The sequence below is a fragment of the Musa acuminata genome, unplaced genomic scaffold (assembly GCF_036884655.1).
Source record: "Musa acuminata AAA Group cultivar baxijiao unplaced genomic scaffold, Cavendish_Baxijiao_AAA HiC_scaffold_895, whole genome shotgun sequence".
In the NCBI taxonomy this organism is placed as follows: domain Eukaryota; kingdom Viridiplantae; phylum Streptophyta; class Magnoliopsida; order Zingiberales; family Musaceae; genus Musa; species Musa acuminata.
In genome coordinates this window covers 20,001-36,620 of record NW_027021117.1, presented here as the reverse complement: position 1 = coordinate 36,620, position 16,620 = coordinate 20,001, and the positions used below count along the sequence as shown (strand labels likewise).

Sequence of the window (16,620 nt, the reverse complement as noted above, 5' to 3'; positions counted from 1 at the left end):
AATTAAGATAATGTATGAAAGTAGAATTCCTTGTATTCTCATTTGAGAATGGAAGGAAGGATTTTTGATTTGGGAGAGTTCAAAAAAAAAGAAGGATTTTTTGACTTGCCTTTTTCATTTTTCCCTTATAAAAATAACTCAATCAAAATAAAATTATCTAATCTACAAGAACGAAATGTTTGTTATGTTTAATATCTTTAGCTTAATCTGTATCTGTCTTAATTCTGTCCTTTATTCGAATAGTTTTTTCTTTGCCAAATTGCCTGAAGCTTATGCCGTTTTCAATCCAATCGTAGATGTGATGCCTGTCATACCTGTTCTCTTTTTTCTCTTAGCCTTTGTTTGGCAAGCTGCTGTAAGTTTTCGATAAAATCCTTAATACTTTGCCAAATCCATTCATGATTTATTCGACAAAAAAAATTATAAAAATGGATAAGATCGGCTAAGTCTTACATTAGAATTATAAACCCTCGATTAAAAAATGGAAATTCTTGTATATTGAGTAACCGCGGAGATGAATTTTGATCAGTTTATTTACTCGTTCTGACCTTTCAGTGAGTAAGGAGTTTATTAGGTCTAGGTCCCCTACAATACCTAATTGTCGATATGACAAGAAAATTTTTGTGAGGAAGGAATAAAAATCTTATTACAAAGAAATTCGTAAAAGTGACTTTCTTTTTCTTTTCAAATCAAAAAACTCCATTTTGGGGGGTATGATGTCAAATCAAACAAAATAGTATATGTGGTAAAAAGAAAAAATAGGTAATCTATTCCCTTTTTCTAAAATGATCTTATCTTGGAGATTGTGTAATGCTTACTCTCAAACTCTTTGTTTACACAGTAGTGATATTCTTTGTTTCTCTCTTCATCTTCGGATTCTTATCTAATGATCCGGGACGTAATCCTGGACGTGAGGAATAAAAAAAAATTGAGTTTTCTTTGTTTTTCTAATTTTTTCTTATTATTTTATCTATTCCATATATTCACTTTACCTATAAAAAAATAAAGGAATCGAAATTCCTTCGAAATCGAAAGTATCAAGTAATCAGAGCGGGCGGAGAGAGAGGGATTCGAACCCTCGGTACGAATAACTCGTACAACGGATTAGCAATCCGCCGCTTTAGTCCACTCAGCCATCTCTCCCAATTTAAATAAAATTGAAATTTCAATAAAATTTCAAATGAAATTGAAATTAACTATTTCAATTTAAATTGAAATTAAATAAAAAAAGAAAAGAAAATAATAAAAAAGAAAAAATTTTTAATTTTTAAGATATTAATTATTAAGTTTAAGAAAGACATTAATATAATATTTTTTATTAAGAAAGATATTAAACATTATAATTTAAGAAAGATATTAAACATTATAATTATAACATTATCATTAGAAATATGAAACATTCTATTAAAATTTCTAATTATAGAATAGATTTCATTACAGATGAAATAAAAAAAAAATAAAAAGTGAATAATTAAAAATTAAAATTATTAATAAATTCTAATCTAAATTTAAAGGTTAAAGGAATTGAAATTTTATTTTCAATTAAAGTAAAGAAAAAACAAATTAAAGGTTTTTTTTATGTAATAAAAAATTTCTTAAATATTATAATATTAAATATTATAATATTATATTATAAGTAATTTTATAAGTAATTGTATATTATAAGTAATTATATAATTAAGTAATTAATAATATTATATTATAATAATATTATATTATAAGTAATTATATAATTAAGTAATTATATAATTATAATTATATAATTATATTTATATTAAGTTAAGTTAATTTTAATAATTTAAGTAATGTAATTATATAAGTAATTATATAATTATATTTATATTTAAGTTAATTTACATTTACGTAATTTAATTTAAGTTTCATTTAAGTAAGTTAAGAGTAAGTCAAGAACGAATTTGATCAAGAATTCCATTTAGATAAGATTCGAAACAGGTATCTCCAATAGAAAGAAAACCTTACTTCTTTAATTTTGTACGAAAGGTTTATTCTCCCGGCCTGGTCCTAGTTAAGTACTGGCCGGGCCAGTACCTCTTTTTTTGTCCAGCTTCAATGACCCCTTCAGACAGACTGAGAATGCCAGCAATCCAGCAAAGGAAAAGTATAAGTATAACTTTATACTGTTTTTTAAATTTATATATGTTATTTAGAAAAGCTTTGTGCTCTTCGCCTTTTAAGTCCCTGGCTGGCGGGACTAAATATGTGTCAACGTTATAATTTTAATGCTATCTTGATTGCGTCTCACTCCCTTGTTCGACAAATAGTCCATTCATATACAATAATGTATATGTAGCGGGTATAGTTTAGTGGTAAAAGTGTGATTCGTTCTATTAACAACTTAAAAAGTTAAGGGGTCTCTCGGTTTTTTGCATACTCCGATCAAAAACTTTATTTCTTAAAAGGGTTTAATCCTTTACCTCTCAATAGCATATTTGAGGAAGAACATACATTCTCACGATTTGTATCCAAAGTCCAATTAGAAATTCTATTTTCGAAATTGAATAAGAAAATTGGATTATGTATATGGAGTCGTGAAACATAATTTTTTTTGAATTGGATCAATTCTTCCAATCGAATGAGTATGAATAAAGGATCTATGGATGAAGATACAAAAGTTTATTTCCAATCGTAACTAGATCTTAAATTTTGGTGTTGTAAAAGGGAAATTGAAGCCAAACAAGCTAGAAAAGGGTGGTTTTGGTTTACTAGAACCATCAGCATATTGTTTCAGCTCGGTGGAAACCAAATTCTTTTCCTCGGGATCCTGCGAGTGGAAATAGGGAACGAAGTAACTAGACTAGACGGATTTGGTATAATCCCTCTCCTCTAGAGGGATCATCTAGTAAGCGAGTAGTTTGGGATACATTCAGACAGAAAGGCTGACATAGATGTTATGGATCTAATTTTCTCTAGGAATACATCAATCTTCCATAAAGGAGCCGAATGAAATCAAAATTTCACGTTCGGTTTTGAATTAGAGACGTTAAAAGTGATCAAGCAACGTCGACTATAACCCCTAGCCTTCCAAGCTAACGATGCGGGTTCGATTCCCGCTACCCGCTCCATATTTCTTATTATGTATTATACATCTTATTATGTTATGTATTATACATCTTATTATGTATTATACATACATGCACCATCAATTTAGATATGCATTCTTTTTTATTCCCTAAAATATTTTCCGTGTAATTTGATTTTTTATCCGAACAAAAGAAAGTAAGAATACAAAAAAATAAAATAGGAATGAAAAGCGTCCATTGTCTAATGGATAGGACAGAGGTCTTCTAAACCTTTGGTATAGGTTCAAATCCTATTGGACGCAATTTATTTCCATCTATTTTTAAAATGGCTATACTTTTTAAAAATGGCTATACTAAGAAACCCTTTTTGAATCATTCGAATCAGAACTATTTCTCAATGATTACTCTTGTACTAAGAATAGAATATACCAAGAATAGAATAAAAGTAAGAAATTTATGTTTGTTCCTGAAGTAAAAACAGTTCGATCTGTTCTTGAATAGCTTCCTTCAAAAGAAATTCTACTTCCTCGGTGAATGTCTTGGTAGAAGATATAATTTCTTGAAATTTAGGTTTATTGTTTTTTAAGTAGCTACGTAACTGACTGAGAAATTTCTTTACCTGTCCAATTTCTAGCGGATCAAGATATCCATTCGCTCCGGTATAAATAGTAGCTATCTGTTCTTCCACTGCGAGAGGGTCTGATTGGGATTGTTTAAGCAACTCGCGTAATCGTTGACCTCTTGCCAATTGATTCTGAGTAGCTTTATCGAGATCAGAAGCGAATTGTGCAAAGGCTTCTAACTCTGTGAATTGCGCTAGTTCCAATTTTGATTTGCCGGCTACTTGTTTCATGGCTTTAATTTGAGCTGCGGATCCTACTCTGGAAACGGAAATACCCACATTAATAGCAGGTCGGATTCCAGCATTGAATAGATCGGCAGATAAGAATATTTGTCCATCTGTAATGGAAATTACATTAGTAGGAATATAAGCTGAAACGTCTCCAGATTGAGTCTCAACTATCGGTAAAGCGGTCATACTTCCTTCACCTAAACTAGAATTTGATTTAGCGGCTCTTTCCAAAAGTCGTGAATGCAAATAAAAAACATCTCCTGGATAAGCTTCACGACCGGGAGGTCTTCTTAATAGAAGAGACATTTGGCGATAAGCTTGTGCCTGTTTGGAGAGATCATCATAAATTATTAAAGTATGTTGTCCACGATACATAAAAAACTCAGCCAGAGCCGCTCCCGTATAAGGAGCGAGGTATTGTAATGTAGCAGGTGAATCCGCCGTTTCGGCTACCACAATAGTATATTCCATCGCCCCCTTTTCCCGGAAAGTAGTCACTACCTGAGCCACAGAAGATGCTTTTTGACCAATAGCTACATAAACACATATTACATTTTGACCTTTTTGATTGAGAATCGTATCTGTGGCTACGGCTGTTTTGCCGGTCTGTCTGTCCCCAATAATTAATTCTCGCTGACCGCGTCCTATAGGGATCATCGAATCAATGGCAATAAGCCCCGTTTGAAGAGGCTCATATACAGAACGTCTAGAAATAATACCTGGGGCAGGAGATTCAATTAACCGAGATTCAGAAGCTGAAATTTCACCTCTCCCATCAATAGGTTTAGCCAGAGCATTTATAACACGACCCAAATAACCCTCACTCACAGGTATCTGAGCAATTCGTCCTGTTGCTTTTACGGAACTTCCCTCTTGTATCATCAAACCATCACCCATTAATACAACGCCAACATTATTTGATTCCAAATTCAGAGCAATGCCTATTGTACCCTCTTGAAACTCTACTAATTCACCTGCCATTACTTCATCAAGACCATGAACACGAGCAATTCCGTCGCCTACTTGAAGTACGGTACCGGTATTCACAATCTTTATTTCTCTACTATATTGTTCAATACGCTCACGAATAATATTACTAATTTCGTCGGCTCGAAGGGTTACCATTAGTGTTTCTTTATTCTTTTTAGGAAGGAAAAGATAAAAATAATGCCTAAACTATAACTAAAAAAAGAAGGGCTAATCAGTTATTTCTTGCATGGCCCCGAGAATGCCAATATTAGCACGGATCGTACGGAAATGTAACTCGCTATTCAAGCAACTATTCAGAGTTCCTAGAGCTCCTTGTAAGGCTTGTTGGAAAACTCGTTGTCGGACCTGATTAATCGCTCTTTGTTGTTCAAACTGAAGGGTTTCATTTTTGTAATTTTCTAATTGTTCCAAACTATTACTAGTGGCATTAATCAAATTTTGTTTTTCTCGTTCTATTTCAGAGTATCCATTCATTCGATACTCATCTGCTTCCATTTCCACTTTACGTAAGCGAGCCCGGGCTCTTTCGAGCTGCTCAATGGCCCCTTTACGTAATTCTTCCGAATTTCGAATAGTATTCAAAATCCTCTGTTTTCGATTATCTAATAAATCATTTAATGAAAGTAGATTATCTTATCATTAATTTCAAAACTTCCATGATCTCTTCCCGAACCAAACATGAATCTTTCGATTCATTTGGCTCTCACGCTCAATTATTTATTTTATTTATGGTGTGGGTATTCCCATATCTTTTTTAATGTTTTATTTATGGTGTGGGTATTCCCATATCTTTTTTAATGTAATGAGCCTACCCTCTCTTTTCTGTTTGTATTCAAAGATGTCAAAACTGATACAAGACCAGAATATCAGGAGGACTCTTCCGACTAGACCAGACAAAAATCTAGAATTGTCAGCAAAGTTGTTTCTTTATTTGTATTTTATTTATATTTGTTTTGTATTTTATTTATCATTTTCATTTTTAGAATTCTATTTCATTTTTCATTTTAAAAAAATGAAAATAATAATTATTATATTTTTTATTTGTTTCTTCAAGTCCAAAAATTCCTCTTTTTTTATACATAGGTCGTCATTTCGGCATTAGATAAAAAAAGCAAAGTGCTCATTTTTCTAGTAAATGGTTCAAATTCTTTTATCGATATGAGTGTTCTATATCAAATCAAATAAATTACCAACTATTTTTTTTTTAACCATTTCGTTACTAACGTAGTGGTAGAAGTGGTAGAAAGAGTACCATGTTTTACCTGGACTTTAAACAATTTAGCTTTAACCATGTTAATGGTCTCACATTATTGGTTGATAGAGAATCAAAGTGGATTTACCAATAAGTCACGAAATGCTATGGTTCTTACATATGATTTCTTAATTTATTCAGAAGTAATTCGTCGAGATCGTGCACCTTTTTCCTATTTCTCCTATAAATACCATAAATAAAGTGCAGCTGGATGGATCCAACCTATTCTTGAAATACACAACTCGCACACACTCCCTTTCCAAAATAAATCAATACACCAAGCACTACACTTAGATTTATTGGATTTGTTGCTAAAATATCGGTATTAAACCCGAAACTCCCGGCGGATGGCCAGTGACCCAAGGAAACGAAAGAATCGATTACATTTTTCATATGCTCCCCTCTCTTATGGATAGGACTAACAAAGAACAGAGTTCTTTTTGTATCACTTCACTCGCCTTTTTTTGATCGATTTCTTTTTATTAATTTCATTTCCACTTTATTTAATGGCAATAGATTAAATCATTTGTTTGAAATTTATTATTTTTTAAGTTTTCAAGAAGTTTCCAATAAGATACTTTACTTAGGTCTTAGATCTCATATCAATTGATAACTATTTCGTTTGTTGAAACGCTTCGAACAATGAAAGTAAAAAAGTTTTCTATTGTACTAAGCTAAGGACAGAAAGGAAGAAAGCAAGCGAATCTGGTAATTCCTCATCCTCAAATCAGCCCTTCCTGGCGTATTGTCTCAACAAATAAGTAATTTATAAGTAAAGTGTAAATATAATTCGAAGAAGCAAAGGGCAATTCCAAGTTAAAGTTAATAAAATAAGAAAAAAGTATGTAAGGTACTTTTTTCTATTTATTTCTAGGATTAAACAAAAGGATTCGCAAATAAAAGCGCTAACGCCACGACCAGTCCGTAAATTGTTAAAGCTTCCATAAAAGCTAGACTAAGCAATAAAGTACCTCGTATTTTACCCTCTGCTTCTGGTTGTCTCGCAATACCTTCTACAGCTTGGCCTGCAGCAGTACCTTGACCAACTCCAGGTCCAATAGAAGCAAGCCCCACGGCCAATCCAGCAGCAATAACGGAAGCGGCAGAAATCAGTGGATTCATGGTAAGTTCCTCGCACAAAAAAAAAGAAATGGTTAATGATACAATCAACCAATGAATTATTACTCATTTTATCATTAAGATCCAGCGGTCCGAAGTAACTAAAAACTCCGAATTGAAATGATAATATTACTAAATTACTGAACTGAATCGTCACAACTATCTCGTTTTTACCCATAATGGAGTTTTTGTAAATCCATATGCATACAGTTCTAACTATTGTATTTCTTTGTTTCGAACCACTCTTTCATTTAATTCTTCGTTCTTTACTACACCATTCTTGAGTTCATCTCTTTGTTCATTCAATCCACAATCACAGACAAAATAGAAGGACTGATATTGAAATCCGTCTAAATGGAGTGTGACTAAATGCAGTGTGAGCTGCAATCAATATCAATCAAATTAATACCAATACAAATCAATATCAATATATCAATATGTAGTAATATAAAAGTATGTAGTAGTACCAATATCAATATATAGTAATAATTAATACTAATAATTATCGATAATATAATTATAAATGATTATATTAACTAATACTTAATTGATACTTAGATATTTTACATATGAATATTAATACTTATATTAATATTAACTATTAAACTAATTATTAATGTTAACTAATACTTATTTTATTACTTATATTTATTTACTTATATTTATTTATTTATTTATTATTATTTATTATTATATTTATTATATTATTATTATATTAATATTATTATTATATTATATTATCATTATAGGATTATATTATGTATAGGATTATATTTTATATTATGTATAGGATTATATTATGATTACAGAGTAGAAGTTATGATTATAAAAATAGTAATAGTATGTAATTAAGTAATAGCATGTAATTAAGTAATAGCATGTAATTATGTAATATAGTGATGTTATATAGGATGATAGGGATAGCCTTATATAACTAATGAATATCTAATGTCATTCTAATATGACATATATATTTGTTTCTTCCATAACGTAAACCACCCGCATTTTTTTTAGATTAAATCGGATTCTAGAATCATTCCTAGAAACATAGACGGGGTCCGAGCTTATAGACATTACATACATCTAGTATAACCTCCCCAACCCTTCTTTTTTTTTTTACAATTCTGTAATACCGTCCATCTTTTCTCCTAAAACTCTAAGTCATATAGTAATACGTTATTATGTTCCCCAACCAATTGGATTATCTTGAACCACGCATGAATTGGGATAAACTTACTTAATAATAATAATAAAAAATAATAATAAAAAGACTATTTTGAAAGCTAGTCAATGATGACCCTCCATGGATTCACCTATATAAGCCGCAGCTAACGTTGCAAAAATAAGAGCTTGAATACCACTTGTAAATAATCCAAGAAACATGACAGGTATAGGAACTACTGAAGGGACTAAAGAAACAAGAACGACAACTACTAATTCATCAGCCAATATATTCCCGAAAAGTCGAAAACTAAGAGATAAGGGTTTTGTGAAATCTTCTAGGATGTTAATTGGTAAAAGTATTGGAGTTGGTTGAATGTATTTCCCAAAATAACCCAATCCTTTTTTGCTAAGACCCGCATAAAAATATGCGACTGACGTGAGTAAAGCTAAAGCAACAGTAGTATTTATATCATTCGTGGGCGCAGCTAACTCCCCATGAGGTAACTGTATAATTTTCCAAGGTAAAAGAGCACCTGACCAGTTAGAAACAAAAATAAATAGGAACATAGTTCCAATAAAGGGAACCCAAGGACCATATTCTTCTCCAATCTGGGTTTTGCTCAAGTCTCGAATAAATTCAAGGACATATTCGAAGAAATTCTGACCGCCGGTCGGAATGGTTTGTGGATTCCGAACAGCTAGGATCACCGAACCTAATAAGATAGCAATTACTACCCAAGAAGTGATAAGTACTTGGGCATGGACTTGTAAACCTCCTATTTGCCAATAGAAATGTTGGCCTACTTCTACACCCGATATATCGTATAACCCCTTGAGTGTTTTAATGGAACATGGTATAACATTCATATGGTCCTCTAACAAAAATTGAACTTCAAAAAATAAATTATTTTGATTCAACCATCTCTTTCTCAACTCACCAACTTGAATCACTAATTGTATTCATCAATCGTATATTTAGGATATCAAGAAATTACATAGGATACCAAGAAATCACATAACATCATAACATATTATCAATATGCCCACATTTCCATTTTGTTTTTTCTTTTTTTTAATTCAAGAATAGTAACCGATCCAATAAATCTATAAAATCCCCAAATAATTAACTAATTATTCTTAATCATAATCAACGATTTCTTATATAGCTACAACGGCCCTCACAAATTGCGGATACTAATTTGTTAAGAACCAATCGGATTGAAGCTATAGCGTCATCATTGGCTGGGATCGAAATATCTGCGAGATCGGGGTCACAATTTGTATCGATTAAACAAATCGTCGGAATCCCTAAAATTACACATTCTCGAAGAGCCATATATTCTTCTTGCTGATCAACGATGATCACAATATCAGGCAATCCCGTCATATATTTGATACCGCCGAGATATGTTTGCAAGGCAGATAATTTTCTCTTCAACATTGCGGCATCTCTTTTGGGAAGACGGTTGAGTTTCCCCATCTTTTGTTCTGCTCTTAAATCCCTGAACTTTTGAAGTCTCGTTTCCGTAGTAGACCAATTCGTTAACATACCACCGAGCCATTTTTTATTAACATAATGACACCGGGCCCTTATTGCAGCTGATGCTACTGAATCCGCTGCTTTATTTTTGGTACCAACAATTAAGAAGTTTTTTCCCCTACTTGCTGCATCAAAAACTAAATCACAGGCTTCTGATAAAAAACGAGCCGTTCTAGTGAGATTTGTAATATGAATACCTTTACGCTTTGCAGAGATGTAAGGGGCCATTCTAGGATTCCATTTCTTAGTACCATGACCAAAATGAACTCCGGCCTCCATCATCTCTTCCAAATTGATGTTCCAATATCTTCTTGTCATTTTTCCCCACACTTCCTTTTTGTTTTTTCTTTTTTATTTTTTTAACAAAGAGACGAGGTACTTTGAAATAAATAATTGTTCCGATGGAACCTTCTACCGGGAATTAACCGTTGATACACGGTACAAACCATTAATGTCTTTTAATTACTTATTTTTTTTTTACCAAATCAATACTCGGACCAGATAGTTAAGTTAAAAGACAGATAGTTAAAAGTGAAAAGATAGTTAAAGTAAAAGAATCTGCTCTTAGGAATCATGAAATCGCGTAAACGATTGTTCTGATGTCTCATGGAAATGGGACGTAAGAACAAAATAATTCTCTATGGTGTAACAAAATATCTCTCATTTCCAAATCGAATAGATTCTTTCTTTTGATTTCCAAATAAATGTTCTTGTCTTGCCTTGAACGGTGCACTAATTTTTTGAATCCGGTACCAACGGGTATAATCCCACCCAGAACAACGTTCTCTTTCAGGCCTTTCAACCAATCAATACGACCTCGTAGAGCAGCTTTTGCTAAAACTCGAGCGGTTTCTTGAAAACTTGCTTCGGATATGAAACTTTGAGTATTCAAAGATGCCCTCGTTATTCCCAATAGGATTGCCCGATAAGAGATCGCTTCGTCCAAAGCGCGCCCCGCTCGTTCCGCTCGCAACAATCCGATTAATTCCCCAGGTGAAAAAACATTAGACATTCCATCTTCTGAAACCAACACTTTTGATGTTACTTGACGTACAATAATCTCTATATGTCTATTATGGATCTGTACCCCCTGGGATCGATAAACCTTTTGGATTTTATTAACCAAAGAGATACGACTTTGAACTATGGTTAGCTCCGCTTGAATCAAGAATCCCCAGGGGATTCCAAGAATTTTTGGTATACCTTCGTTCCAACCTTCAACTCTCCTTTCGAGGTTCATCGATATTGAATCAATAGAACGTACTTCTAAGATTTGTTCCACTTTTGGAAGACCTTGCGTTATGTCACCAGATCTCGATTTTTCATATATAAATGTAACTAATGTATCTCCTTCGTAAAAGATTTCTCCATAATGGCCATGAACAGTAGCTCCTGGAGTGGCCAAATAGGGCTTAGCCGATCTTATAACTAAGGAGTCAACATGAACAATTATGATCTGACCAGATTTTTCTACGTGTGGTTCGTATTTGAATAGACATACATTTTCACAAAAAAATTGTCCAAGACGAATTTTTTTAGATGTCTCTTCCCAATAATCGTGATGGAGAAAGTGCCAATTCAAATGGAATGGATTCAAAATGATGTTACTGCATGGATCGGGGTTATAAATCCTCCTATTTTCATCTATTAAACAGTATTTAAGTACTTGAAGTACTTGGAAAGTCTGTTGAAAATTGTCAAGTAGCAAATATTTCTTTAACAAGATCTGATTATAAGTTATTAAATGGTAAGATGAATAGAAATTTGCTATTTTAGGTACAATAGTGCCTAAGGGACCCAGCAAATCCTTAATTGGGATTATGGGATCCGATTCTTTTGTCATATTGTTATATTTTGAACCATTGAATGGGCCAATTCGAAAACAATTGGATGATGACAAAATTATCAAAGATTGGCATTCCTTATTTCGATTTAACAATGTACCAATAGTACCTTGATGTTGGGTAAGTGATTGAATCCTGGCCTTGTAAAAAAAAGGATTGATATTTGTGCGATCTAATCCATTATCGGAAATCAATCCGGAACTTGCCCTATCATATCTTTTTCCGGTATACGAAATAGTGGACTTGACTAACTCAATTCTTATGAAATCTCGAATCAGATCATTTGTTCTTACCTCAACAAAGGAAGCGTGAACCTCTTCCGGAGAACCTTTTTGCTCTTGATCCCAATTCAATACTAAGCAAGTCCGAACTAATTGAATACTTGTGTGAGAAATTCCTCGAATTGACTTGCCATTTCCATGAAGGATATAATTGACAACTCTAAGTTGGACATTATCCTTTTCCCGCAGGAGATCTTGAGGAAAAAGTGTTGCTAAATTTATGCCATCAGCTATTTCATATGTGACTACGGGTCGAACCAAAACAAAATACTTTTTCTTGGTAGGTGTGATCCGTTGGACATAGATCCAATTTTTCCATTTTTTTGATTCCTTAGAAATTTTTTTTTCTGTTTCCGGTGGTATCAAAATGCCGCTGTGCCTGGATATCTTATCTGCCTCTCCAGGAAAATAAATATCTCCGGAAAATATTTTTAGTTCAATATTTTTTTTTTTTCTCTCCACTCGGACTAATCCGCCTACTCGACTTCTTGTATTTAAAGCGAGTTGTGTATCTACTCCAATGATACTATTGTTCCGGACCATTATCAACGAAGATCCGGGTAAGATATGCACTTCTTCGAGAATGAAAAAAAACCGATCTACTTTCGTTTGGTATTTCGGACTAAATTCTTTTGGTCCTCGATACTCAATCAAATCCTCTTTTTTTATGATTGAATTGACCTCTACGGTTCCATATTTAGTAATTCCTGAATTGCTTCTTCTGTATCGTGGATCATCAAAATAAGCAAGAATACTATTTCTACGTAAAATACCCTGTTTTGGTATTTCGATCGAAATACCAAAACAGGGTATTAGTTCTTTCTCTCGTTCTTGATTGTATTGTAATGGGATGATGAATCTATTTCTTCGCTTTTTCGCCAAGAAATAAGAATTCCCTTGGATAATAGAAGGATATATGAAATTCAAATGACCATTAGACATCGTTTGATCAGGTCTTATTGAATAGTCAATAATTTTCTTATCTTTTTTACCAGAAGTATCCAACAATTTATGTCTTATTCGACCATTAGTCATTGATAGGTCAGAGATATATCTTTCTTCGACAGAAAAAGAATAAACATTCATTTGATCTTGATCCTTGTGGAGCGAAAAAGACACTATACTGGATCTGCACGGACCTCCCGCTAATATCCATAAATGACTCGTTTTTGATAATAGATGAACATTACCATATGTATATTCAGGTGCATGGTGGACATCGGTACTCCAGTGCATTTCTCCCTCTGATTCAGAATAAATATGTTTTCGTACCTTCTCTTTAAAATGAAAAGTGGACGTTCCAGCACGAATCTCAGCAATCACTTGTTCTGATTCTACATATTGATTATTTTGAACTAAAATAAAACTTTTTGGTGGAATATTTACATTATGTAGAATATCCCGACTCTCAATAGTTACATACAAGTCTATAGAACATAGAAAAGCAGGATGCCCATGACGGGTACGTGTGGGATGAACCAAATCCTCATTGAATTTTATTTTTCCATTAGAAGGAGCTCGTACATGCTCGGCAGTACCGCCTGTGAATACTCCACCGGTATGAAAAGTTCTTAATGTTAGTTGAGTTCCTGGTTCCCCAATTGATTGACCCGCAATAATACCTACAGCTTCTCCCAATTCGACCAGGTCGCCATGAGTAGGACTCCGACCATAACATAATTGGCAGATCCAAGATGTACTCCTGCAAGTAAAGGGGGTTCGAATATATATTGGTTGTGCTCGAAAGGTTATGAATCGATTGACAAGTCCAATCCCAATATCTTGATTTCGAGTGGCAAGGCATCGTAGACCGATATATATATCGTCCGCTAATACACGACCAATTAGTGTTTGGACAAAAATTTTTTCCGTCATCCCATTTCGAGGACTCACGGAAATACCTCGGATAGTGCCACAATCTGTTCTACGTACAATAATATGTTGAACTACTTCAACAAGTCTACGTGTGAGGTATCCAGCATCTGATGTTCGTACAGCAGTATCTACAACTCCTTTGCGGGCTCCATAACAGGAAATTATATATTCTGTCAAAGAAAGTCCTTCACGTAAATTGCTTTGAATGGGTAAATCAATCATTTGTCCTTGGGGATCCGACATTAATCCTCTCATACCTACTAATTGGTGTATCTGAGATGCATTTCCCCTAGCTCCCGAAAAGGACATTAGATATACTGGATTAGAAGGATCAGTCATCCGAAAATTAGGATTCATTTCTTGTCTCAAATATTCACTTGTAGCATACCATATCTCAATGGATTGACGTAATTTTTCTACCGCGTGTACATTCCCATAATGATGGTGTTTATCCAAAATAAAACTTTGTTGTTCAGCGTCTTGGACTAACCATCCCTTAGAAGGGATTGTTAAAAGATCATCAATTCCTAATGAAATAGATGTAGCAGTGGCTTGTTGGAAACCCAAAGTCTTTACTTGATCCAAGATATGTGATGTATATGCCATTCCGAAATGATCTATTAACCTGCTAATAAGTCGTTTCATAACAGTTCCATTTATCACTTTATTGTGAAAGACCAGATCGGCCCGTTCTGCCATAAGTACAGTACCTCTTATATTTATTCTGCTAAGTAGGATTCGACAATGGACCTGAGTTAGTGATTCGAAAACTTCCTTTCCTCAATCTCAATCTTGATTCACGCAGAAATTCAGAAATTATGATACCAGTGAAATTGGGGAGACCCGAATTCCCATGGGCACGAACATCGCCTAATCTGATTTCTTAGTTTAGATAGCGTATGAGTAGGCTCGACAAAACCCCTGTATGGCTTCTTCTATTTCCCGATAAAAAGAAATATGACCAAGAGTAGTTCGAATGTATATACAACGGATTTCCTTTGTTACACTTCCTTCTATTAGATAGTGCCCATAAATCTCATGATAAGTACCCAAAGATTCATATTGAACTTCGATGGGAACTTCTCTTGAGCCAATGACACGTTGATCTAGTCTCCATCGGAGCCACAAAGGACTATCTAAACTAATTCGTTTCTGTTGATAAGCTCCAAGTGCATCATAGGAACTAGAAAAATAGGGTTCTTTCTTTTCCGTATACCTATAGTCATTTTTTTTATTGTCAACCTTTTTATTTTGGTAGTTTCCGCAACTATATCTATATGGATTATACCTATTTGCACAAATACCTCGACGATTCCCGATCGTTAATAAATAGAGTCCGATAAGCATATCTTGAGTTGGTACGGAAATAGGATCCCCAATAGCTGGAGACAAGAGATTCATATGAGAAAACATAAGTAAACGAGCCTCCGCTTGAGCTTCCAAAGATAAAGGTACATGAACAGCCATTTGATCCCCATCAAAGTCTGCATTGAAACCCTTACAAACTAATGGATGTAAACAAATAGCGCGTCCCTCCACTAAAAAGGGTTGGAACGCCTGTATGCCTAATCTGTGCAGGGTGGGTGCTCTATTCAATAATACAGGATGCCCCCGCATAACTTCTTGAAGTATTTCCCATACAATGGGTTCTTTTTCCCGAATTTTACTTTTAGCAATTCCTATGTTAGAAGCAACATGTTGTCTGATTAGACCACGAATTACAAATGTTTGGAAAAGCTCTATTGCTATTTCTCGAGGTAATCCACACTGATGTAATGAAAGCGAAGGACCCACGACAATGACGGAACGTCCCGAATAATCGACACGTTTACCAAGCAGAGTCTCACGAAATCTTCCCTCTTTGCCTTCAATTACATCTGAAAATGACTTGTAAACTTTATTATGACCATCCCTCATTGGTTGTCCACGGATCCCATTATCAAGAAGTGTATCCACGGCCTCTTGTACCAATTTCTCCTGACACATTACTAATTCCCCTGGCGTAGATCTACTTGTTGCTAATAGATCGGTAAGAGTATTATTCCGATAGATAACTCGTCTATAGAGTTCATTAATATCCGAACTCATTAGTTTACCCCCATCTATCTGAATGATTGGTCTCAACTCGGGAGGAAGAACTGGTAATAAGCACAAAAACCATCCATTCTGGTTCTACATTTGTTCGAATAAAATGTTTAGCTAATTCCATGCGTCTAACCAAAAAATCCTTTCTTCTTCTAATTTTTCTATCTTCCCATTCATTTCCAGTGGACCCCTCCTCCCCTAATTCCTTCCATTCTACTAATGAATTACCCGTAATAATTCGCAAATCTGAATCGGCTAATTGTTCTCTGATAGCACCTGCTCCTGTAGAGATTTCTCGATTTCGAAATGTCTCGAAGCCTTGGGTAGTAAAAAAAAAGTGGTATGCTGTATTTCCGAGATTGGATTTCATATTCGAATAAACCTCGTAATCGTAAGAAAGTAGGTTTTTTCGCTATGGGCCTAGCAAAAGAAAAATCGAGATAGGTTCCTGTAGGATTGGATTCCCCCTTTTAAAATCGGACGTGAAGGTTTCCTTTCATCCGGCTCAAGTAGTTACCTCAAAAAGGGGATTCTTTCTTATTTAAAAAGTTTGTTCGAAAAACCCTACAAACAAAG

At 34.0% G+C, this 16,620-nt stretch overlaps 2 protein-coding genes and 2 non-coding genes across 4 annotated transcripts; 1 reads left to right on the top strand and 3 right to left on the bottom strand.

Annotated features, from left to right (window-relative positions):
- Window positions 1-1,055: 1,055 nt before the first annotated feature.
- On the bottom strand, window positions 1,056-1,143 carry TRNAS-GCU (transfer RNA serine (anticodon GCU)). Its single transcript has one exon. It is a non-coding gene; the product is annotated as a tRNA-Ser (tRNA).
- A 1,159-nt stretch (window positions 1,144-2,302) lies between these two features.
- LOC135664827 (ATP synthase subunit alpha, chloroplastic) lies at window positions 2,303-7,857 on the bottom strand. Its single transcript, XM_065177064.1, has one exon. The coding sequence runs from the start codon at window positions 5,017-5,019 to the stop codon at window positions 3,496-3,498; it is 1,524 nt and encodes a 507-aa protein (XP_065033136.1). The 5' UTR covers window positions 5,020-7,857; the 3' UTR covers window positions 2,303-3,495.
- Window positions 3,272-3,343, top strand: TRNAR-UCU (transfer RNA arginine (anticodon UCU)). The gene has a single exon. It is a non-coding gene; the product is annotated as a tRNA-Arg (tRNA).
- LOC135664828 (DNA-directed RNA polymerase subunit beta'-like) lies at window positions 5,379-16,097 on the bottom strand. Its single transcript, XM_065177066.1, has one exon. The coding sequence runs from the start codon at window positions 16,045-16,047 to the stop codon at window positions 14,848-14,850; it is 1,200 nt and encodes a 399-aa protein (XP_065033138.1). The 5' UTR covers window positions 16,048-16,097; the 3' UTR covers window positions 5,379-14,847.
- Between the last annotated feature and the right edge of the window lie 523 nt (window positions 16,098-16,620).